Below are 19,422 nucleotides of genomic sequence, written 5' to 3' on the forward strand. Positions count from 1 at the left end.
AATACCTTGCATCTAGTGTGTATTGGAGGAGGGGGAGAATGGATGGCTGTCTCAGAGTAGAGACATGAGAGAGAAACAAGAGACAGACGGGCAGAGAGAATGAACAAAACAGGGAATGAGAGAGTACATGGCACAGGAGAGAGAGCTGGCGTGGCCAGAGCCTTGTGCACACACGGAACACCTAGAGCTCTGGGCAGTAGGTGAACATATAAGCTGACTCTAGGTCCCTGGAGGCAGGCCTGTGGGAATGCCTGATGGCTAACCCTTGCTGCCGAACCTGACAACGGGAAGGAAAACCAACTCCACACATTGCCCTCTGACCTCCACATGCATGCCACGTGCACTCCCACCTAACTCACCAATTACCTACCAAACAGAGAAACAAACAAGGGCTGAGGGGAAGGCTGAGCGAGGTTCTGTTGCTTACAGGGAAAACCCTGTTTGTACTGTGCTGCAGCTCAGCCCTAGCACACACACCTTTGATCCAAGAGTGTCCTGCGTGGATTTTGTAAACGGGATTAAATAAAGTCAACCATGGGCCAAGAGGTAGAGCAAGCAACCAGATGACAAGAAGTGAACATAGGATTATTAGCAATAAAAACATAGGGCTAGAGAGATGGCTCAGTGGTTAGAAGCACTGACTGCTCTTCCAGAGGTCCTGAGTTCAAATCCCAGGGACCCCATGGTGGCTAATAACTATCTGTAATAAGACCTGATGCTCTTGTGGGCAATAAAAAAGAATAAAAATGTAGAGAAAGAAGAGCCAAGAGGACAGATAGTGAGGCTACAAAGGAAGTAGAAGGGAGGGGCATTCAGTTGGAAGGAGGGTCCCTGTTTATTTATTTATTTAACATCTGGTTCACTGCCTTTCTTAGTCCCCGCACACAGCCTCTCCATCCACTTGCCTCCCCTTCTCCTCTGAGAGGGTGGAGGCACCCTGGGTATCCCCCACCCTGGCACACCAAGTCTCTGCAGGGTTAGGCACATCCACTCCCTCAGAGGCCAGACAAGGCAGTCCGATTAGGGGAACATGATCCACAGGCAGGCTAACCTCAGGGGTCTCTGGGGACAAACTCCTATTGTTCAAGTCCTGTCCTCAGGGTCTCATATTGTTGGTGCAGGACCACCGGCTGCACTGCACCTAGTCTCTTTTATGAGGGCTATAAGCTTGTTCAATACGCAGGGCCCAAAGGTCAACAACAGAACAATTAGGGGTCCTAACAAGGTGGGTATGAGGGGGTTAGCCAAGGGGAGGAGTTAAACCAAGACTGGAACCAGCCCGACTCTGTTCTCTGTCCCGGCTGCAGCCCGTCTCTCACCTTGGCCATCATCACACCCCAATTTGTACAACCTGAGTCCCCAAGTCTTTCCCTTTAGCCATCCCATGAATCTGATTATTATTGGGTTACAGGTCAAAAGTGTAATTTTTTTTTACCGTGATCAAGTCCCAAGAGGAGGAGGGGTTCCAGTAGGTTTCTCCTGTAGTCTCACATCCCCAGGCTGCACAATAAAACTGGTCTGCACCCCCACATCGGCGAACTTCTGCTCCACTTCTTCCATCTCGAGGGCAAACGTAAATGGGGTGCCTCGCAGGTGATACCTCCATGCAGGAAATACACATCCTATCACCCCCTTTACCCCAGCCAAGAGCCCTCTTTCTCCCGTATGGGCACTTTGCTTCTGACAAGCTTCCGTCATAGGTGGTTACAAGTGAGGTTGTGCCACCAAGTGTTGAGGAGTTTGGAGGATGTCAGGGAGGTGACAGGGACTGTGGTTCAGTGGAAACCACAGTCCAGGTTTAACAGATGGGCACGTGAGGGCTGTATAGATGGGGAAAGGAATCAATGCACCGGGACCACAATATCGTCCACCTTGAGGAATGGTTAAAAGCACCGGGAAGGGTCCCTTCCAACAGGGTTCCAGCAACTGTGCCTGATGCCTCCAGCTGTAGACCCCAGTCACCAGCCTGGAAACGACAAAGGGTTTCTGACCTTCCCAGGACATACAAGGCAGAGTTTGGGCTAAACCTTGTGTTGTGTTGACTGAAAGGCTTGGAGCCTCAAGAAGAGGTTCCTGTCAGTGAGTTGGGATCCCTCCAGGGAGGGTCCAGTGGACACCAAGAAAGTTGGGGTGCCAAACAGCATCTCAAAAGGGCTCAGGTGAAAATGGTAGGTGGTGTTCTGGGCTTGGGACAGGGCCAAGGGAAGGAGCAGCACCCAGTCAGCACCAGTCTCCAAGGTCAATTCAGTGAAGAAGCTCTGGGGAAAGTACTCACAATGGAGCTTCCAACTTGTCCCCGAAATCTCTGCCAATCCCTGACTTACCTCAGAAACAGAAGAGGACCATTGTCTGATGCAATTACTTCCAAACCTCGGGAAGATTTCTTCTAATGTCTTCTTGGCTACCACAGTAGCTGTTTTCTGCTTGGTGGGGAAAGTCTCCACCATCCAGAGAAAGTATCTACACTCCGAGGTGTTTGTAACCATATTTTCCTGACCTAACTTCTGTGAAATCGACCCCCCAATATACCCCAGGTCGTTCTCCCATAGCTCTTGCCATTGCTCTTGGCTGCATAAGCATTTGCTTGCTGACATACTTACACAGTTCTACCGTCTCTCTGGTTAGAAACCTAAGGTCCATCACATGTACCTTAGACCCCTGACTGCTTGGATGAGCTTCTCATCCCTAAATGAGTCCATTTATGCATTTGACCAAGTGAGTCTGTTGCTTGTTCTCTGGGGAGTATAGTTTCCCCTCTTGAGTGCACCATGGTCCTTCCTCCTCTGAGTAATAGTTGGTGGGGTAGCTAGCAGTTTGGGCCTTTTCTTCTGTTGTATATTCCAAGTGCGGCCATCCCTTAGTCCAATCCCATTCCCCACTGGGTGTCTCTTGCAGGCCCATAACCAGGCTCGGCTCCTGCATAGCCACTTCTCCAGCCACTTGATCTGCCTGGTTATTGGCCTGGGCCACTGAGTGTCTTCCCTTCTGATGTCCTGGGCAATGAACGGCACTCACAGTTGCTGGCTTCAGTGCATCCAAGAGACCCAAGATTTCCTGCTTGTTTTTTTATTTCTTTTCCCTCTGATGTGAGCAGTTCTCTCTTGGTTTGTAGCCTGTGGACATGGGCTGTGGCAAAGGCACACCTGCTATCCATGTAGATGTTAATTTTCTTGCTGGCCCCTAGTTTCAGGGCTGGGATGAGGGCAGGTAGCTCTGCTTTCTGCGCCAATGGGCAGAGGATAGAGTTTCAGCTCCAATGACATTTGTGCCAACGGCAGCTCCCACTCATCTCTGATGTCTATGGAGAAAACTTCTTCTGTCTGTAAACCAGGTAGCCCCGGCTCCAGCAGGGGTCCGTCAGGGGCTTTTCCTCCACCCATGGGCTCCTGCAGTGTTTCTTCTTTCCTTTTGTCAATCTTCCTCTACCTCCTAAGGTTTGCTGTTAGATGTTAGCAACATCTGTACTACCGTGAAACAGATAAAGCAGAAAGAGAACCTGAGAGACCAGGGGAGAGCGAGAAAACAGTCCCCTGACCACCACAAATTGTGCAGTGGAGTTTCCCACATCTGGGGAAATCGCAGGAGTCAGCACAAATGGAGTGCAATGGATAAGCCTCGCCCCGTGAAAACCACCTTCGTGACCATGGCATCTCCTCTGCCAGGTAACTTATCTGCCAGTATTTCTTTTTCTTTTTCTTTTTTCATAGTTCACAGAGTCTTTTTTATTTATGCATTACATTTATGAAAGAATCCCAGGATGTTCCCTCCTGTGAGTTCCATCTTGCCTCTTCGTGGTCCATGATGCCAGCGGAGGTTGTCAGCACAATGAGACCAAACTGCCGTGATGGGAACAGCTTGTTCTGCCATTTTTCTAGGTCTTTGAGCTGAACATCAAACCTAGGACTTATCACTCCACACTTGTTCAGCCTTCCTGTGTGGTTCACAACCGTCTTGTGATCACCAGCGATCTCGAATTCACCAATGTGTCCTGTCCATGCTTCATCGTCACAGGTAAGAACCGAACAATGACTTTGGAACACGGCCCGAGGAGAACTTTGCGTTTACCTCAACATTGTTGATGCTCCTGAAAGCATCTGTCAGAACATTCGTCCACACCATGGAGACAGTGGGAAGATGGCAGGAAGCTCTGCCAATATTTCTCAACGCTGGTGCTGTGGTGGCTCAAGGTCGGGAACGGGCAGCAAGGTGACCAGATTGAGCCCAAACAGTGGAGAATCTAGTCCATGTCAGCTGACCTGTGGTCTCATCCTCTGGGTCTTTCCATTCAAAGATGGAAAAATACTTATTCTTGACTTTGGGGTGCCCTGAGGTTTGAATTGGACCTTTTCCAGGATCCCTTGAAAGAGACTAACAGAGGCAGTGATCGTGTCTTAGGGTTTTACTGCTGTGAACAGACACCATGACCAAGGCAAGTCTTATAAAAACAGCATTTAATTGGGGCTGGCGTACAGGTTCAGAGGTTCAATCCATTATCATCAAGGCAGAAACATGGCAGCTTCCAGGCAGGCATGGTGCAGGAGAAGCTGAGAGTTCTGCCTCTTCATCCGAAGGAAGCCCGGAACAGACTTAGTCTCCTCAGGCAGCTAGAAGGGTCTCCAAGCCCACCCCTAGAGTGACACACTTCCTCCAACAAGGCCACACCTTCTAATCGTGCCACTCCCTGGACCAAGCATATGCAAAAACAAGAGGAGTTTAATCATTTGGAAACATTGGGCTGTCCACCTCAACAGGGAGACAACCCTGAGCAGATTCTAACAGAGGATTTTATACCTTGCAAACAGTTGGGGCAGAACTTGAACAATGGTAACTAGGCAGGTATAATACACATTTGGTGGAGCAAAACAACTTTCAAACTGACTCAGCGTACCATACAGAACTTTCCCAAGGAGAGAGGAGCTTGGTTGTGAGTTACAGGTAACTTTGTCTGACTGTTTGGTTTGTAGCTGCTCCAGGAACTAGCTTTTTTCTTCCTGGAAAGAAGGGGTCTTTGTGCTCGGAGGTTTGTGGTAGAATTTTCCCACTGGCCTTAGACTGACCCCGACTCTGGCTCTTTCAGTGCCAAGGGCAGGCAGAAGAAAGTGTCTTTCAAGTCTAAGACTGTGTTCCAAATTCTAGAAGGTCGCAAAGAACTCAGCAGAGTGTGGGCTAGGCACAGTAGGGTGGATGTCAGCCACTTTACCATGGCTTGCCTCTCATAAGCCCTGGACTGGCTGATAATCATTAATGCCCATCTTAACTGGCAAGAGTGGTGTGTTCCGGGCTGAACAGCATTTACCAACACCCCAAGCTGAAGGAACCTGGAGATGTGTGGCTTAATTCCTTCTCCTGCCTCTCAAGACAGTGTATTGTCTGAGAGACGCTGGGGGAGTCTGGACCCCGAGTCCTCCCACCACAGGTGTGGGCGGATGACACTTTGCTTTGCCCATCCCCCACCACTTCTGCCCAGGCTGATAGGAACGTTTCCAACCACCAAGTCAAATCCTGGTTCTGAGTAACAGTGCTTTCAAGTAATTTATAACCATCATCCAGTCTGGCAGTCAGAACGTATACGGGCTCTCTTTTTGGGCCAGTTAGTTGTGGCCTGTTGGACAGGAAGTGCATCTGAGACCCCCATCTTGGAAAGTAAGTCTCGCCCCAACAGAGGGCAGGACGGTCTGGGATTACCATAAATGAATGGGACACCCTGCCCATCCTGAGGTCCGCTGTTCTTCGGGTAGTCCAGGAATGCATTTCGGTACCAGTGACTCCTTGGACCCACGATTCTTTTTCTTGGAAACAGGACTATCATCGGCTTGCAGGAGGACCAAGTGTTGAGCCCCTGTATCCACCAAAAATTAAATGGGTCTTCCCTCCACTTTCAGAGTTACTCTGGGTTCAGGGCGGGGGGTCCAAACCCTGTCCTCCCTAGTCGCTGTTGTCCCCCGGGGCTAACACCTTCACCGTTTGGGGGCACTTTTTCCAAGCCCTGGGATTTCCCACCCCCAGCTCCCATTTGTTAGGGCACTCTCTGGCCCAATGTGTGTGTGTGCGCACGCGCGCGTGCAGTGTGTGTGGTGTGTGTGTGCGGTGTGTCTGTATCTGAGCGTGTGTGTGTGCGGTGTGTGTGTATCTGAGCATGTGTGTGGTGTGTGTAGTGTTTGGTGTGTGTGTGTGTGTGTGTGTGTGTGTGTGTGTGTGTATGTATGTGTAGGACACCCTACAGAGCTCTTCTCTCCTTCCTTCCACCATTTGTGTGCCCCGAACTGAACTGAGGCTGGAGGCTCGGTCACAAGCTTCCCTCAGTCGCACCCCTCGGGCCTCCCCAGATTCCAGGACCCGGCGCAGTGGGCCGCCCAGGCGGGCAGCGTGCACCTGAGCGGCTCGGAGGCCAGCACGGTGAGCGCACGCGTGCTCCGCATCGCCAAGCATCCCGCCTACGACGCGGACACGGCGGACTTCGACGTGGCGGTGCTGGAGCTGGCGCGCCCGCTGCCCTTCGGCCGCTACGTGCAGCCTGCCTGCCTCCCCGCCGCCACGCACGTCTTCTCGCCGCGCAAGAAGTGCCTGATCTCGGGCTGGGGTTACCTGAAGGAGGACTTCCGTAAGTCCACCACGCATCCTCCCACTCCTAACCGAGACCTACCCCAAAGTAGCGGACGGGCAAGAGTGCTGGTTGGGATTCTGTAAACCCCACCCCTCAGTTACCTGGCAACAGACAGGTATGCTCCGCCCCAGTGACCTGACACTATAAAAGGGGTGCTTGCCCCCCTCTGCTCCCTCTTGCTCTCCCCCATTGCCCCTAGTCTCCCCCTCCTCCCCTCCTCGCGCTCATGGCCAGCCTCTACTCCTCTCTCTCTCTCTCTCTCTCTCTCTCTGCCTCTACTACCCTCTTAACTCTCCCATGCCCTGAATAAACTCTATTCTGTACTATACCGTCCTGTGGCTGGTCCCTCAGGGGGAAGGGATTCCCAAAATGAGCCCCCCAGAGGCATCTATCTCCCTTGCCCCCAGGCCTCGCCCCACCACGTCCATGGGCCATATCCCTCCCACTCTCTTCATTCTTTTCCTAACATTGATGCTGAAACCCCGGACATCATCTTTTCACAACAGTGCTTCCTGCCTCAGAGCCCATGATCTGGTCAGTCCAGGGACCTTTAAGACCTGTTCTCAAAGACTAAAAACAGGGCTATGGCCGTGGCCACAGTGGGGCCCCAGCTTAGAGTCCCCCAGAAAGAGGCTGGGGGCGTGGCCAGAGTAAAGTTTTTAACTCACAAGTGGGGAGCCTATGGATTCCATACCTCCGGTAAAGAAAAAGAAGAAATTCTGTAAAGCTAAAGGTGGTGGTATTCAACTGTCACCTCAAATTTAAGATCAGAGGATCAGGAGGATCAGAAGTCCAAGGTTGTCTTTGGCTATCAAGTGAGGTCAAGGCCAGCCTGGGCCATAAGAGATGATGTCACAGAAAACAATAAAAGCTTATACACGGCTTCAGGTGGTGAATGCGGCTCATTTGGGGCGGAGCTGTTGGGCCAGAGGGCGAGTTCCTCCTCCGTCAAGTCAAGTCGGGCCTGGGGCCTGAGAACCAGGCAAGAAAAGCAGATACGGTCTAGCATGTGTAAAGAGATGGGGAATGAAAGCTTGGCATCTCTTAGTGTTGGAGTAGACATGGACGTTGGGGTGAGGGGCAGGTAGACCCAGCAATTTGAGAATCGGGAGAGGAAATGGTATTCTGTCCCCCCCTGATGCAAAGTGGCTGTTGGGGGCTCTCACCTGCTTTTCTCTGTTGCCCTGTGGGCAGTGGTAAAGCCAGAGGTCCTTCAGAAAGCCACGGTGGAATTGCTGGACCAGAGCCTGTGTTCCAGCCTGTATGGCAACTCGCTCATGTGTAGAGAGCTGCGAGGTGCCATGCCCCGAAGATGGCACTGGTTTCCGCCTTCCACCTCCTTGATGGTGAGTGCTCTCAGTAGTAAACAAGACCTTATTTGGCTGTGCCTGTTCAGCTTGCCTGCTTCCGCATTGAAGCAGCCTATCTGCAGGGCCCACGTGGCTTACAGGGGTTGGTGGGCAAAAGGGGATTGAAGCCTGTGTGGGTGTTCCCCCCTCCCCCCCCCCCCCCCCCCCCGCAGCGGAGGCGGAGACAGAGGCAGAAGCAAAAGCAGAAGCTTATTCAAGGATCCTGAATAAACTGCTTGAAGAAGATCTTCCCCGGGACGTGTCTTTCTTACTGGTAGAGGTTGGGTGCAACAAGTGGTGCCGAAACCCTGGAACGCTCAAGGTCAGAACTTCTTGTGAAAGACCACCTCCTGCTTTAGCTGCAGTAACGCCATTTTGTGCTAGGCCCAGAACAGGCAGGGATGAAAAAATACTGAAACAGAAGTGAGCCAGAGGACAGCCCAGTCCCTGTCAAAACAAGATATCTGCGGTTGACCACCTGGACCAGAGTAAAGACAAAATATTTTGCCACACATGTTAAGGCAAGGACGAAAAACAATACCCCTGTCCCAGAAGAGGGGCCAAGGCCGCTCTTTCCGAAAACTTGAGGCTTGTCCTCAGTTCACCCTGGCTTCACTTAAATCAACCAATCACCTTTTTGTAACTATGCTTCTGCTTCTGTACCTTGCTTCTGCCCCTCAAGCCCTATAAAAAGGGGACTGCCCCTTTGTCTGGCGCACAAGTCCTCCGAGAGACTTTGCTGCCCCAGGTACCTGTGTAAATAAACCTCTTGCTACTTGCATCCGAAGTGAGTGGTCTCCCTGTTCCTTGGGACGGGTCTCTTCAGATGCAGCGGTAAGGTGGGACAATAAAGACCTGGGAAACAAGTGGCAATAAAATCTCCGAGCTAGGAAGTTTGAAACAGTAGCAAACTGAAAGTGAAAGGGTTCTCAAGTGAAAGGGTTCTCTCTGCAGCAGCAAACCCAAAGTAAAAGATTTAGGATGGGAAATTCTCAGTCTCATCCAATTTTTCTGGCTCTTCAAGAGCTACTCTTGTCAAAGAAAAACCTCAAAATGAAGAAGAGCACCCTAGAAAGGTTTTTGAATGCGTGTGATACCACTGCACCTTGATTCCCAGTCTCAGGAAACCTAACTGTGGTGTGCTGGGATAAGTTAGGGGAAAAAATCTGGATTTCGCTTGGGACCAAGGGACATTAAAGCCCAGAGTCCAGCCTGTGTGGAGGCTGATGCGTAGCTGCCTTGAAGACCAGGAATGCTGCAAAGAGGCAGTAGAGAAGGGGCAGGTTGCCCCAAGAGGAGAGATCTGAGGAAGTAGGGAGCAAAGAAGAGATGGAGACAGAATGGTTGGACACCAATGAGGAATTACAGGCTTTAATAGAGAGGGTACAAAAACAGTCTCTGAGAGAGAAACGGAGAAAGGGGGAGAAAAAATTACAGCTCAGGGAGGAAGAAGAACCCCCCAGGGAGATACCATCTGCCCCCCCTCCTTACAATTATTATAGGTTGGCTCAGACTGGGATCCAACAAAGTTTACAATTTTTTTGGCATGCCTCTGGCATCACTCATAGTACCAACAGGTTAAGATCTAATGTGACACTGTGGATGAATGGACTATATTGCATTGTGGGTTTGATGGGCTGATAATCATTATCCAAAGCACCCGCTATGGTCATTTTTTAAGGAACATCCTGTGGTTTTTCCAAGGATAACCTCCCCTTGTCCACTTAGAGGAGCACCAAATGTATTCACAGATGGTTCTAAAACAGGCTGCGGGGCCTATATGATTGAACATAAAGATTCTGAATTATGTCAATTTCAACCGGGATCCCCCCAAATTGTAAAGTTAAAGATTGTAATTGAGGTATTTAAAAATTGTTATTTTGCATTCAACTTAATTTCTGATTCAGCTTATGTAGTGAATGCAGTTAAGATTTTAGAGTTGGTGGGACCTATTAAATTGACTAGTACTGTGTGTGCCTTATTACAGGAATTGCAAAAATTAATTTGGTTAAGAAAAGAATGTTGTTATATACAGCATATTAGAGCACACACCGGCTTGCCCAGACCTTTGAGTGAAGGAAATGATGTTGTGGATCAATGGACTAGGATAGAGTGTGTATTCCTCAGCTCATCCCTAGATCAAGCTAGACAGTTTCATCAGCAATTTCATGTAAATGCTAGGACCCTTCAACAGCAGTTCCATCTGTCTAGAGCCGATGTCAGACAGGTGGTCTTGGATTGTCTACAATGCGTGATTTATAGTCACACACCTGGTGTCGGGGTGAATCCTATAGGATTGATGCCATTAAAAATATGGTAAATGGATGTTACACACATTTCAGTATTTGGAGCCTTGAAATATGTTCATGTGTCTTTGGACACCTGCTCGGGTGTTATTCATGCCACACCTTTGAGCAGAGAAAAAGCTCCCAATGTCGTTGGACATTGTTTAGAAGCCTGGGCTGCGTGGGAAAAGCCACAACAGCTAAAGACTGATAATGGACCAGCCTATATGGCACAGTCATTCACTTCCTTTTGTAAACAAATGGAAATTCAACTTAATCATGGCTTACCCTATAACCCCCAGGGACAGGGAGTTGTAGAACGTGCTCACTGTGCCCTGAAAGAATGCTTAATAAAACAAAAAGGGAGAATAGGTCAAGGCAGGACCCCCAAGGAAAGAATATCCTTAGCCCTTTCTACTCTCAATGTTTTAATTTTGGATGTTGATGGCCTCTCTGCCGCTGACCAACATCAGTGCCAAGGAGGAGGCTTGAAGGGCTATGTCAAATGGAAAGATGTGATCACTGGATTGTGGCATGGCCCTGACCCAGTGTTGGCATGGGTGAGAGGGTCTGTTTGTGTGTTTCCCCAGGATCGTCAAGAACCGTTGTGGGTCCCTGAGAGACTTACAAGGAAGTGCAACAAACATGAAGATTCTGTCAATGCTGGCAATCATCAGCCTGGCCTGGACACCAGCACAGGCAGTGCCACGATGGGGGATTCTGTCGGTGTTCCAGAGACCCCTGCCGATACATCATGATGCAAAAGTGTATCCCTGCTTCTTTAGTACCAATAGGAGTTTAGATTTGTTCTTCTTGCCTTTAGATAGAGAGCTTGCTAGCATTGATGAAAATAGAAGTTTTAGTTTGGAAGAGAGCTTATGTTTTTGTAGGGTAAGGAATATTAATGATAGTAGTAAGTGCATATCCTTATATAATCAATCTGCGGCTTGGTTTGATGTCCCTACTACTAATACCAGGTACCAAGTCGATGCTTCTTAGGTGAGTGGATGGTGGCCTGCTAAAAGTATGCTTGAGGAGCCGGTACCCCACCAGCCTAAGTGGTCTCCCCATTGCTCTGTCATCCTAAATTGCTGCCGCCATGAATCATCTAAAAGAGTGGGCGGGAATGGGAGCCATGGCTGGCCTTTTGTTGCTTGCCTCCTTTGTGGGCCTGTGGTGCCTTTGCAGGATAAAGTTTGCTCAGAAACGGCATGCAGCTATGGTTGTCCAGGCATTCACAGCCATTGAGGCAGGACAGTCCCCCCAAGCATGGCTTATAGTCATGCACCAAGAATAAAAGGCCTCTTGGCATGCTAGAGAAGTAGTCAGTGACAGGTAAGACTCCCTGGGCATGTCACCAACCTAAGACAGGGATCAAACCAATGCTGTTCGTCTCCCAAAGACAGGTAAGGGCACTGCCACAGGAGGCAACCTAGGACAGGCATTCTCTCAGCCAAAAATAAAAAAGGGGGAACTGTGGAGAGCTGCGAGGTGCCATGCCCCGAAGATGGCACTGGTTTCCGCCTTCTACCTCCTTGATGGTGAGGGCTCTGAGTAGTAAACAAGTCCTTATTTGGCTGTGCCTGTTCAGCTTGCCTGCTTCCGCATTGAAGCAGCCTATCTGCAGGGCCCACATGGCTTACAGGGATTGGTGGGCACAAGGGGATTTAAGCCTGTGCAGGCGTTCTCCCCCCCCCCCAGCAGCAGAGGCGGAGACAGAGGCAGAAGCAAAAGCAGAAGCTTGTTCAAGGTTCCTGAATAAACTGCTTGAAGAAAATCTTCCCCGGGTCATGTCTTCCTTGCTGGTCGAGGTTGGGTATGACATTCACAGACAGGATGGTGTGTGCTGGCTACCTGGAGGGGAAGGTGGACTCCTGCCAGGTGGGCTGCCAGGGAGAAACTGTTACCCTCTGTCCCCTCCCTCCAGAGAACAAGTAACTGGTCCCTAAGTGGAACGAGCCAGCATTAAGGAGGTGGAAGCAGGAGAATCCAGAGTTCAAGCTGGCCATATCTCTCTGTACACCGGCCTGGCCTTGAACTCATGGAGATCTGCCGTCTGAGTGCTGTGGATGGAGAGCTGGCTCAGTGGTTAAGAGTTTTGGAGGATCTGATGCCTTCTGGCCTCTGAGGGCACCCGACTCAGAAGTAGTGCACAGACTAATCACCACATAAATGTCAAAATAAATAATTACACAAAGGTATGCGGCTCCCGGCACGCGTGATAATGACAACACATTTGCTGTCCTCGCTCTGCCACTGCACTCCTACCTGGGCGTTCCCTCTGCGGGGCCACAGTCCTAGGGACGTCTGTCTGTCTCTGTCCACAGCCCTGTCCATGAGCCCATAGGGAACAGACAGAGGCTTCAGCCCGAGCCCTGGGTTGTCTCTGCCTCTGGCGACAGAATTGGAGAGTCCCCTCCCCCAAGCTGAGGATGTTGTTTTGTTTTCCAGGGTGACTGGGGGGGGGGACCCCTGGTCTGCCAGGAGCCTTCCGGAAGGTTCTTTCTGGCTGGTATCGTGAGCTGGGGAATCGGCTGTGCAGAAGCTCGGCGCCCAGGGGTCTACACTCGAGTCACCAGGCTGCGGAATTGGATCTTGGAGGTGACCAGCGCAGCTGACACGCCTGTGGTCCCCATGGCGGCTCCAGCGCCCAGCGCCCCCAGCACTGCCTGGCCTACCAGCCCTGAGAGCCAGGTGCCCAACACCTCAGCTAAACCCACCGCTGCCCCCAGCCCTGCACTGCTGCACCCCACCACTGCGGCCAAGTCACAAGGTATTCCAGAGAGCCGTCCCTCCGTCCCTCCCAGGCAGGGTCACATCAGAGCCACCTCCCTCAGCACTGAGTGGCAGAGACTACTGAGGACTGTCAGGAAGCACTCAGTGAAGGAGATTGCTAATAGGTCCACATCTGTCCCATTGGCTCCTGAGGGATTCAGCAAGTGCTCAGTTGACCGTTGATGTCTGCCGTGCAACACGGGCTAAAGATGGGCGGCTAATTGAAATCTTGACATGCGCAGTGTGGGCCTGGTAACCAATTGTCGGTGTCTGCCAGGAAAGACCAGAAGGAACTGGCGATTCACTGTGTGTTTGGAGGAGGGTGATGTCTAGACAGGGTCTCTCTGTAGCCCTAGCGGTCCTTTAACTCTTTGTGTAGACCAGGCTGGCTTCAAACTTGCAGACTATCGTGAGTAACTATTGATATCAGCCTTAAACTGTGGAGATTAACACCCCATCACTGCTTTTGCTTATAGGAGGGGGAGGGGGAGAGCAAATGCCTGAGGACAGCTTGCAGGAATCAGTTTTCTCCTTCCACCACTGGCTTTCAGGGAATTAAACTCCGTTTAGATTTAATGGCTAGCGCCTCTACCGGGATGTCTATAAATGGAGGATTGGTGATTGATTGCCAATGTCTGTCTGCCTTGAGTCCTCAGTGAGAAATTGATGATTGATTATTTGTGTCTGCCATGAAAGAGCTTGATGGGAAATAGGCAATTTATTATTGGCATCTGTCTTGACGTTTGGTTGGAAATTGGTAACTGCTTATTGATATCTGCCATGAAGCAATCAATTACTGATGTCTGCCATAAACACACACATCTGTTATATAGGTTGGTCATTCTTCAGGTCTTTAGGAGTACATTTTTTTTATTTTAAGTTTTAAGATTTATTTATTCTATATAAGTACAGTGTAGCTGCCATCAGACACACCAGAAGAGGGCATCAGATCCCATTACAGATGGCTGTGAGCCACCATGTGGTTGCTGGGATTTGAACTCAGGACCTCTGGAAGAGCAGACAGAGCTCTTAACCACTGAGCCATCTCTCCAGCCCTACTTTAAGTTTTTTAATATTTTTTTTAATTTTATGTTCATTAGTGTTTGCCTTCGTGTATGTTTGAATGAGGGTGTTTGATCTTGGAGTTACAGACAGTTGTGAGCTGTCATAAGGGTGCCAGGAATTGAATCTGGGTCCTCTGGAGAGGAGGCAGTATTCTTAATTGTTGAGCCATATCTTCACCCTCAGTTTTAATTTTTTGGAACAGTTTTTTTTTTTTTCCACTATGAGTCCTGGCTGGAGTGAAACTCATTATGTAGACCAAGTGAGCTTTGAACTCATGGAGATCCTCCTGCCTTAGCCTCCTAGGATTAAAGGCCACCACTGCTGGCTTCATGGAGAGTATAATGTAGGTGAATGGGAAATGAGGCCCCACCAGACAGCGTAGAGTGACCCACAGGCCCGCAGAAGTTCCATGCGGTGCCTGTGGGAGCTGGGTGGCTGAGTGTGTGGTGACCAGCGTGGTCCTGCCAGGCACCATCCCTGTGCTGTGCACCTCTGTGTTATCAGCCTTGACGCTCTTGGGTTTTTGTGTATTTTGTGATGCTGCGAACCCGAGACAATGGCCCTGCCACACCCCGCCCAGGTTGTGAGTTTCACCTCCCTAGTGGTTTGCTTCTGTCTCTTACCCCCTTCTGACTCGGGTTATCCCAGCAGGCCCTGTTTCCCTGCTTCTGTCCCTCTTCCTTCTCTCCTTCCCACCCTTCTGGGACAACATCTTTTGTCACATGCAGATGTGACATTGTGGATCCCGTGAATCTCAGTCATTCCACGTAGAGATTTTTGTTTTTTGTTTTGTTTTATTTTTTGTTTTTTTTTTTTAAACACCTCTAGCCTTGTCGCCCTGGGTGACGTCCCAATTGCTCTGTATGTAGGTTACTCTGGGCCCAGAATGGGTGAACCCAGAGTAGATGACGACCCCGCCTCCTCCCTCCTCTCCCCTGGCAGAGTGTGGGGCCAGGCCCGCGATGGGCAAGCCCACTCGGATCGTGGGCCGAATCAGCGCCGTGTCTGGGGAGGTGCCCTGGCAGGCCAGCCTAAAGGAAGGATCCAGACATTTCTGCGGAGCCACCGTGGTGGGTGACCGATGGCTGCTGTCCGCCGCCCACTGTTTCAACCAGTAAGGCCTCCCAAGAGCCCCATAGCAGACCCTCACTGCATGCAGCAAGCGCCAACTAGTTAGTGTGGTGCTTTCCCGTCAGCCCGGCTCAAAATTGACAAACCAAGCCAAGCAAGACAATAAGCAGGAAGCGCTTATTGTCCGCTGAAGGTTTACACACGGGGGGGGGGGGGGGGGGGGGGGGGGTGTCGCCCAGAACCACAAGCATCTGGTTCTGGCTGACAGCAGGGACATTCTGACCTGCGGTAACCTACAATATTCATGAACTTGCATGAAGTGTCAGAGTGGCAAAAGCAAAGTCCCAAGGGTACACTCTCCACCAGGGCCTTTTCCTGGGGAGACAGAGCTGGGCCCTCCCTGGGGTGCGGGGTGGGAGTGCCGGAAGTCTTGTCTCTGCAGCACCAAAATGGAGCAGGTGCAGGCGCACCTGGGCACCGTGTCTCTGCTGGGTGTTGGCGGGAGCCCCGTGAAGCTGGGGCTGCGAAGGGTGGCCCTGCACCCCCGCTACAACCCAGGAATCCTGGACTTCGATGTGGCCTTGCTGGAGTTGGCCCAGCCTTTGGTCTTCAACAAGTACATCCAGCCGGTCTGTCTCCCCCTGGCCATCCACAAGTTCCCCGTGGGCCGGAAGTGTATGATCTCAGGATGGGGCAACATGCAGGAGGGAAATGGTGAGCAAGTCCCAGAGAGGGAAAGACTGGTCCCGGGGCCTGGCCTGGGAGGGACGGGTGCTGCTTGGCTTCCCTCACCTGGGTCCTAAACCACTTCCTCTGTGCCGACCCCACACCCTAGGAACCGGCCAAGTCTCCTTCGGTCTACATACGGGCCTTCATTTGTGTTTATAAATAAAGTTTATATATTCATTGACCAGACAGACGTCCATGGCTGCAAAAACGCCCGTGCTGACCCAGTGGCCTTTAGTCCCACAGACCTGAGCCACAAGCTTCTTGCTATGCCACAGACCATGCGGAGCCCATTGACTGGGTATAAACCAGGCTTTATTGCCACATGGTCGTGTACAAATCTGTTCACTAACAGGATATCTTATCACTGGGCTCTTCTTCCAGTGGCTGAAGGAATAGATTAGACTATAAAGCTGAAAATGTTTATGCGCTAGCACCGTGGTTCTCAACCTTCCTAAAGCTGTGACAACCCTTTAATAAAGTTCATGTTGTAGGGACCCCAACCACAGAGTTGTTTTGTTTCTACTTCATAACTATAACTTTGCTACTAATATGAATCATAATGTAAATATCCGATGTCCAGGATCTCTGATATGTGACTCCCGAAGAGGTCAAGACTCACAGGTCAAGAGCCACTATTCTAGTCCTTTAGGGACAAATTCCTCAAAATTGGAATGTCGGCCTACACCTGTCTTCCCAGCACTCGGGGACAGAGGCAGGAGCAACACAGATTTAAGGCCAGCCTGGGCTACATAGTAAGACCCTAAAGAGTGCAAGAGTTAGGGGTGTATTGAGCATTTGCCTAGTGTGTCCTGGGATCCACCCCAGCCCCTCAAGGAGAAAGGAGAATTTCTGTGAAACACAGGTGTGGATGAGCACACCTTTAGTCAGCATCAGAGAGGCAGAGGCAGGAGGATCTCAGTGAGTTCCAGGCAGCCAGAGCTACCCAGTGACAAAACAAAGCAAAACTTCCTGTGGGCTCTGCTGGCTGGGCCCAGGGTAGAGACAGCGCCTGCTGGCCCTGCTTGATGACCTCTTTCCTGGTAGCCACCAAGCCCGACATCTTGCAGAAGGCGTCTGTCGGCATCATAGAGCAGAAGATGTGTGGAGCCCTGTACAACTTCTCCCTCACTGACCGCATGCTCTGCGCCGTCTTCCTGGAGGGCAGAGTTGACTCCTGCCAGGTGGGTGCCATAGGGATGCCTCAGCTCCTCCCTGGGCTCCAGGAGCCGCTCAGTGGCCAGCACTTCCCCAGCGTGAGGCCCTGGGTTTCATCCCAGCGCTGAAAAAGGCACTTGGGAGCTAGAGGCAGGTGGATCTCTGTGACTTCTAGGCCAGCTCGGCCTACAGAGCGAGTTCCAGGACAGCCAGAGCTACACAGAGAAGCCCTGTCTCAGGGGGAAAAGAAAAACCCAAAAAACAAAAAATTGATGAAGGATCAAAGAAGGAAAGGGCCTCAGGTCACACAGCCAAGCCTGAACATGAAACCTGATCGATGCCTAGCGGGACTGCTGCTGTTCCCTCAGCCTGTGGTTGGGGACAGATGTGTGGGTGTGTTGTCCCCATTAACATTGCATTAACATTAGTTGACCTAGTGGGGGTCCAGAGCCTTGGGACTCAGCTCTCCAGATAGTGTGTGAGCAGTGGTGATGTCCCCTTAGAGGGACTCCCCTCATGGCTGGGTGGGCCTGAGTTGGGCAGGGGACAGAGCAGCCCATTTCCACTGGGACGGTGCCTCGAGCAGGTGACAATGCCCACGCGTATGTGCGCCCTACAGCTATAGGGACCCCATGCAGTGGGCGGCCTTCCTGGGCACCCCATTCCTGAGCAGCGCGGAGGGCCAGTTGGAGCGCGTGGCACACATCTATCGCCATCCGTTCTACAACATCTACACGCTGGACTACGACGTGGCGCTGCTGGAGCTGGCAGGGCCCGTGCGCCGCAGCCGCTTGGTGCGACCCATCTGCCTACCAGGTCCCGCGCGGCCCCCCGACGGCGCACGCTGTGTCATCACCGGCTGGGGCTCGCTGCGTGAGGGAGGTAGGCTGCCGTGAATTGGGCGCCGTGCAGGGGGCGTTGGAGACACTCCCTACCCACACCTACTCCCCGGATCCCACAGGCTCCATGGCGCGGCAGCTGCAGAAGGCTGCAGTGAAGGTTCTCAGTGAACAGACATGTCGCCGCTTCTACCAGGTGCAGATCAGCAGCCGTATGTTGTGTATGTTGTGCGCAGGCTTCCCGCAGGGTGGCGTGGACAGCTGCTCGGTGAGTGGGCAGGGGTTCTCTTAGTCCACGTAGCCCAGGCTGGCCCGAAGTCCTGCACCACCACGGTCCTTTAAGGGAGGGAGTCCCAGGGGGTCTCATCTCCTGAATGCTGGCTGCACATTCGCCACACCTGGCTTTTCACGTGGGTTTGGGAGTTTAACTTGGGTTCTCACGCTTGTGCGACAAGCCATCAGCCTGCCCAAGTCTCCCCCAGCCCACCTGACTCTGGGGACATCACATTTCACAACTGCATGTTCAGGGACAACATCCTATTGTTGGGTCCAGGCAGGGCGACTACTGAGTTTGAGACCAGGTTGCCCCAACAACACATACACAGACGCGGCTCAGTACAGGGAGGCCACCGTGCTCTGTGGATGTGAACTCGCGGACTGAGCGCAGATCCCCAGGAGTCATAAAAAGGCTGTGCTTACACTGGTGCACTTGTAACTCCCTCCGGTGCGGGTGGGGGGCAGCCGGGACCTGGCCAACACCCACTCCCAGGTTCACAGAAAGCCCCCGTGTCAATGCAATCGAGTGGAAAACTATAAAGATAACTGTGCAGCACCGTGCTCTGGCCTGAAGGCGCACAGCGCGAGCACACGCTGCTAACAAAGCACATTAGCCCTGAACCCATTTCCCACACGGCAACGGTGAGGCTCTTTGGCAGCCTCTCCCCCACTCAGGGTCCTTGTTAGTGCCCAACAGAGAGGTGCAGCTGCAAGAGTCACCCTGCTCCCAAGGGCCGCTGGTCTGAGAGCACTCTCTCCTTCAGGGCGACGCAGGCGGACCGCTGGCCTGCAGGGAGCCATCCGGCCAATGGGTGCTAACTGGGGTCACCAGCTGGGGCTACGGCTGCGGCAGGCCACACTTCCCAGGTGTCTACACTCGAGTGGCCGCTGTGCTGGGATGGATAGGCCAGAACATCCAGGAATGACTGCCCCGCGGCCAGAGACCCAGGCTTAGAAACACAGCCGCCGGCCACCCACGAGGGAGCTGGTGGCAGGCGAGCACGGAGTCTGACGGAACTAGCTGCGACTGTGTGTACTGTTCCAATAAACAGTCCCTTCTCCCACTGACTCCGTCCCTCTGTCCAAGCCACGAGTCCCCAACTCAGCTCCTTTGGTGCCTTTGTTTTTGTGGGACAGAGTCTCATGTCCCCAATCCTCCTGCCTCCACTTGCCCCACCCCCAAGTAAGTGTACCACACTTGGTTGGCACCTGAGACCGCGCTCCGAATTCCCTGAGCCAGCAGCACACTGACACAAAGGAGAAAGATATCCTGG

General features: G+C 51.9%; 1 protein-coding gene and 1 pseudogene across 2 annotated transcripts; one reads left to right on the plus strand and one right to left on the minus strand.

Annotated features, from left to right (window-relative positions):
• Positions 1–3,726: 3,726 nt before the first annotated feature.
• On the minus strand, positions 3,727–4,119 carry LOC308435244 (small ribosomal subunit protein uS8-like; annotated as a pseudogene). Its single transcript has one exon. The product of its transcript is annotated as a small ribosomal subunit protein uS8-like (transcript).
• LOC308435245 (transmembrane protease serine 9-like) lies at positions 4,118–19,074 on the plus strand (the record flags this gene model as incomplete). The annotated part of the gene is made up of 11 exons (XM_080935926.1): positions 4,118–4,206; positions 6,327–6,601; positions 7,799–7,885; positions 12,070–12,119; positions 12,690–13,011; positions 15,021–15,192; positions 15,592–15,863; positions 16,923–17,136; positions 17,653–17,915; positions 17,995–18,140; positions 18,913–19,074. 11 exons carry the CDS (start codon positions 4,118–4,120, stop codon positions 19,072–19,074), a joined length of 2,052 nt encoding a protein of 683 aa, XP_080792052.1.
• Between the last annotated feature and the right edge of the window lie 348 nt (positions 19,075–19,422).

Source organism: Micromys minutus (assembly GCF_963924665.1).
Source record: "Micromys minutus genome assembly, chromosome: 22".
NCBI lineage: Eukaryota > Metazoa > Chordata > Mammalia > Rodentia > Muridae > Micromys > Micromys minutus.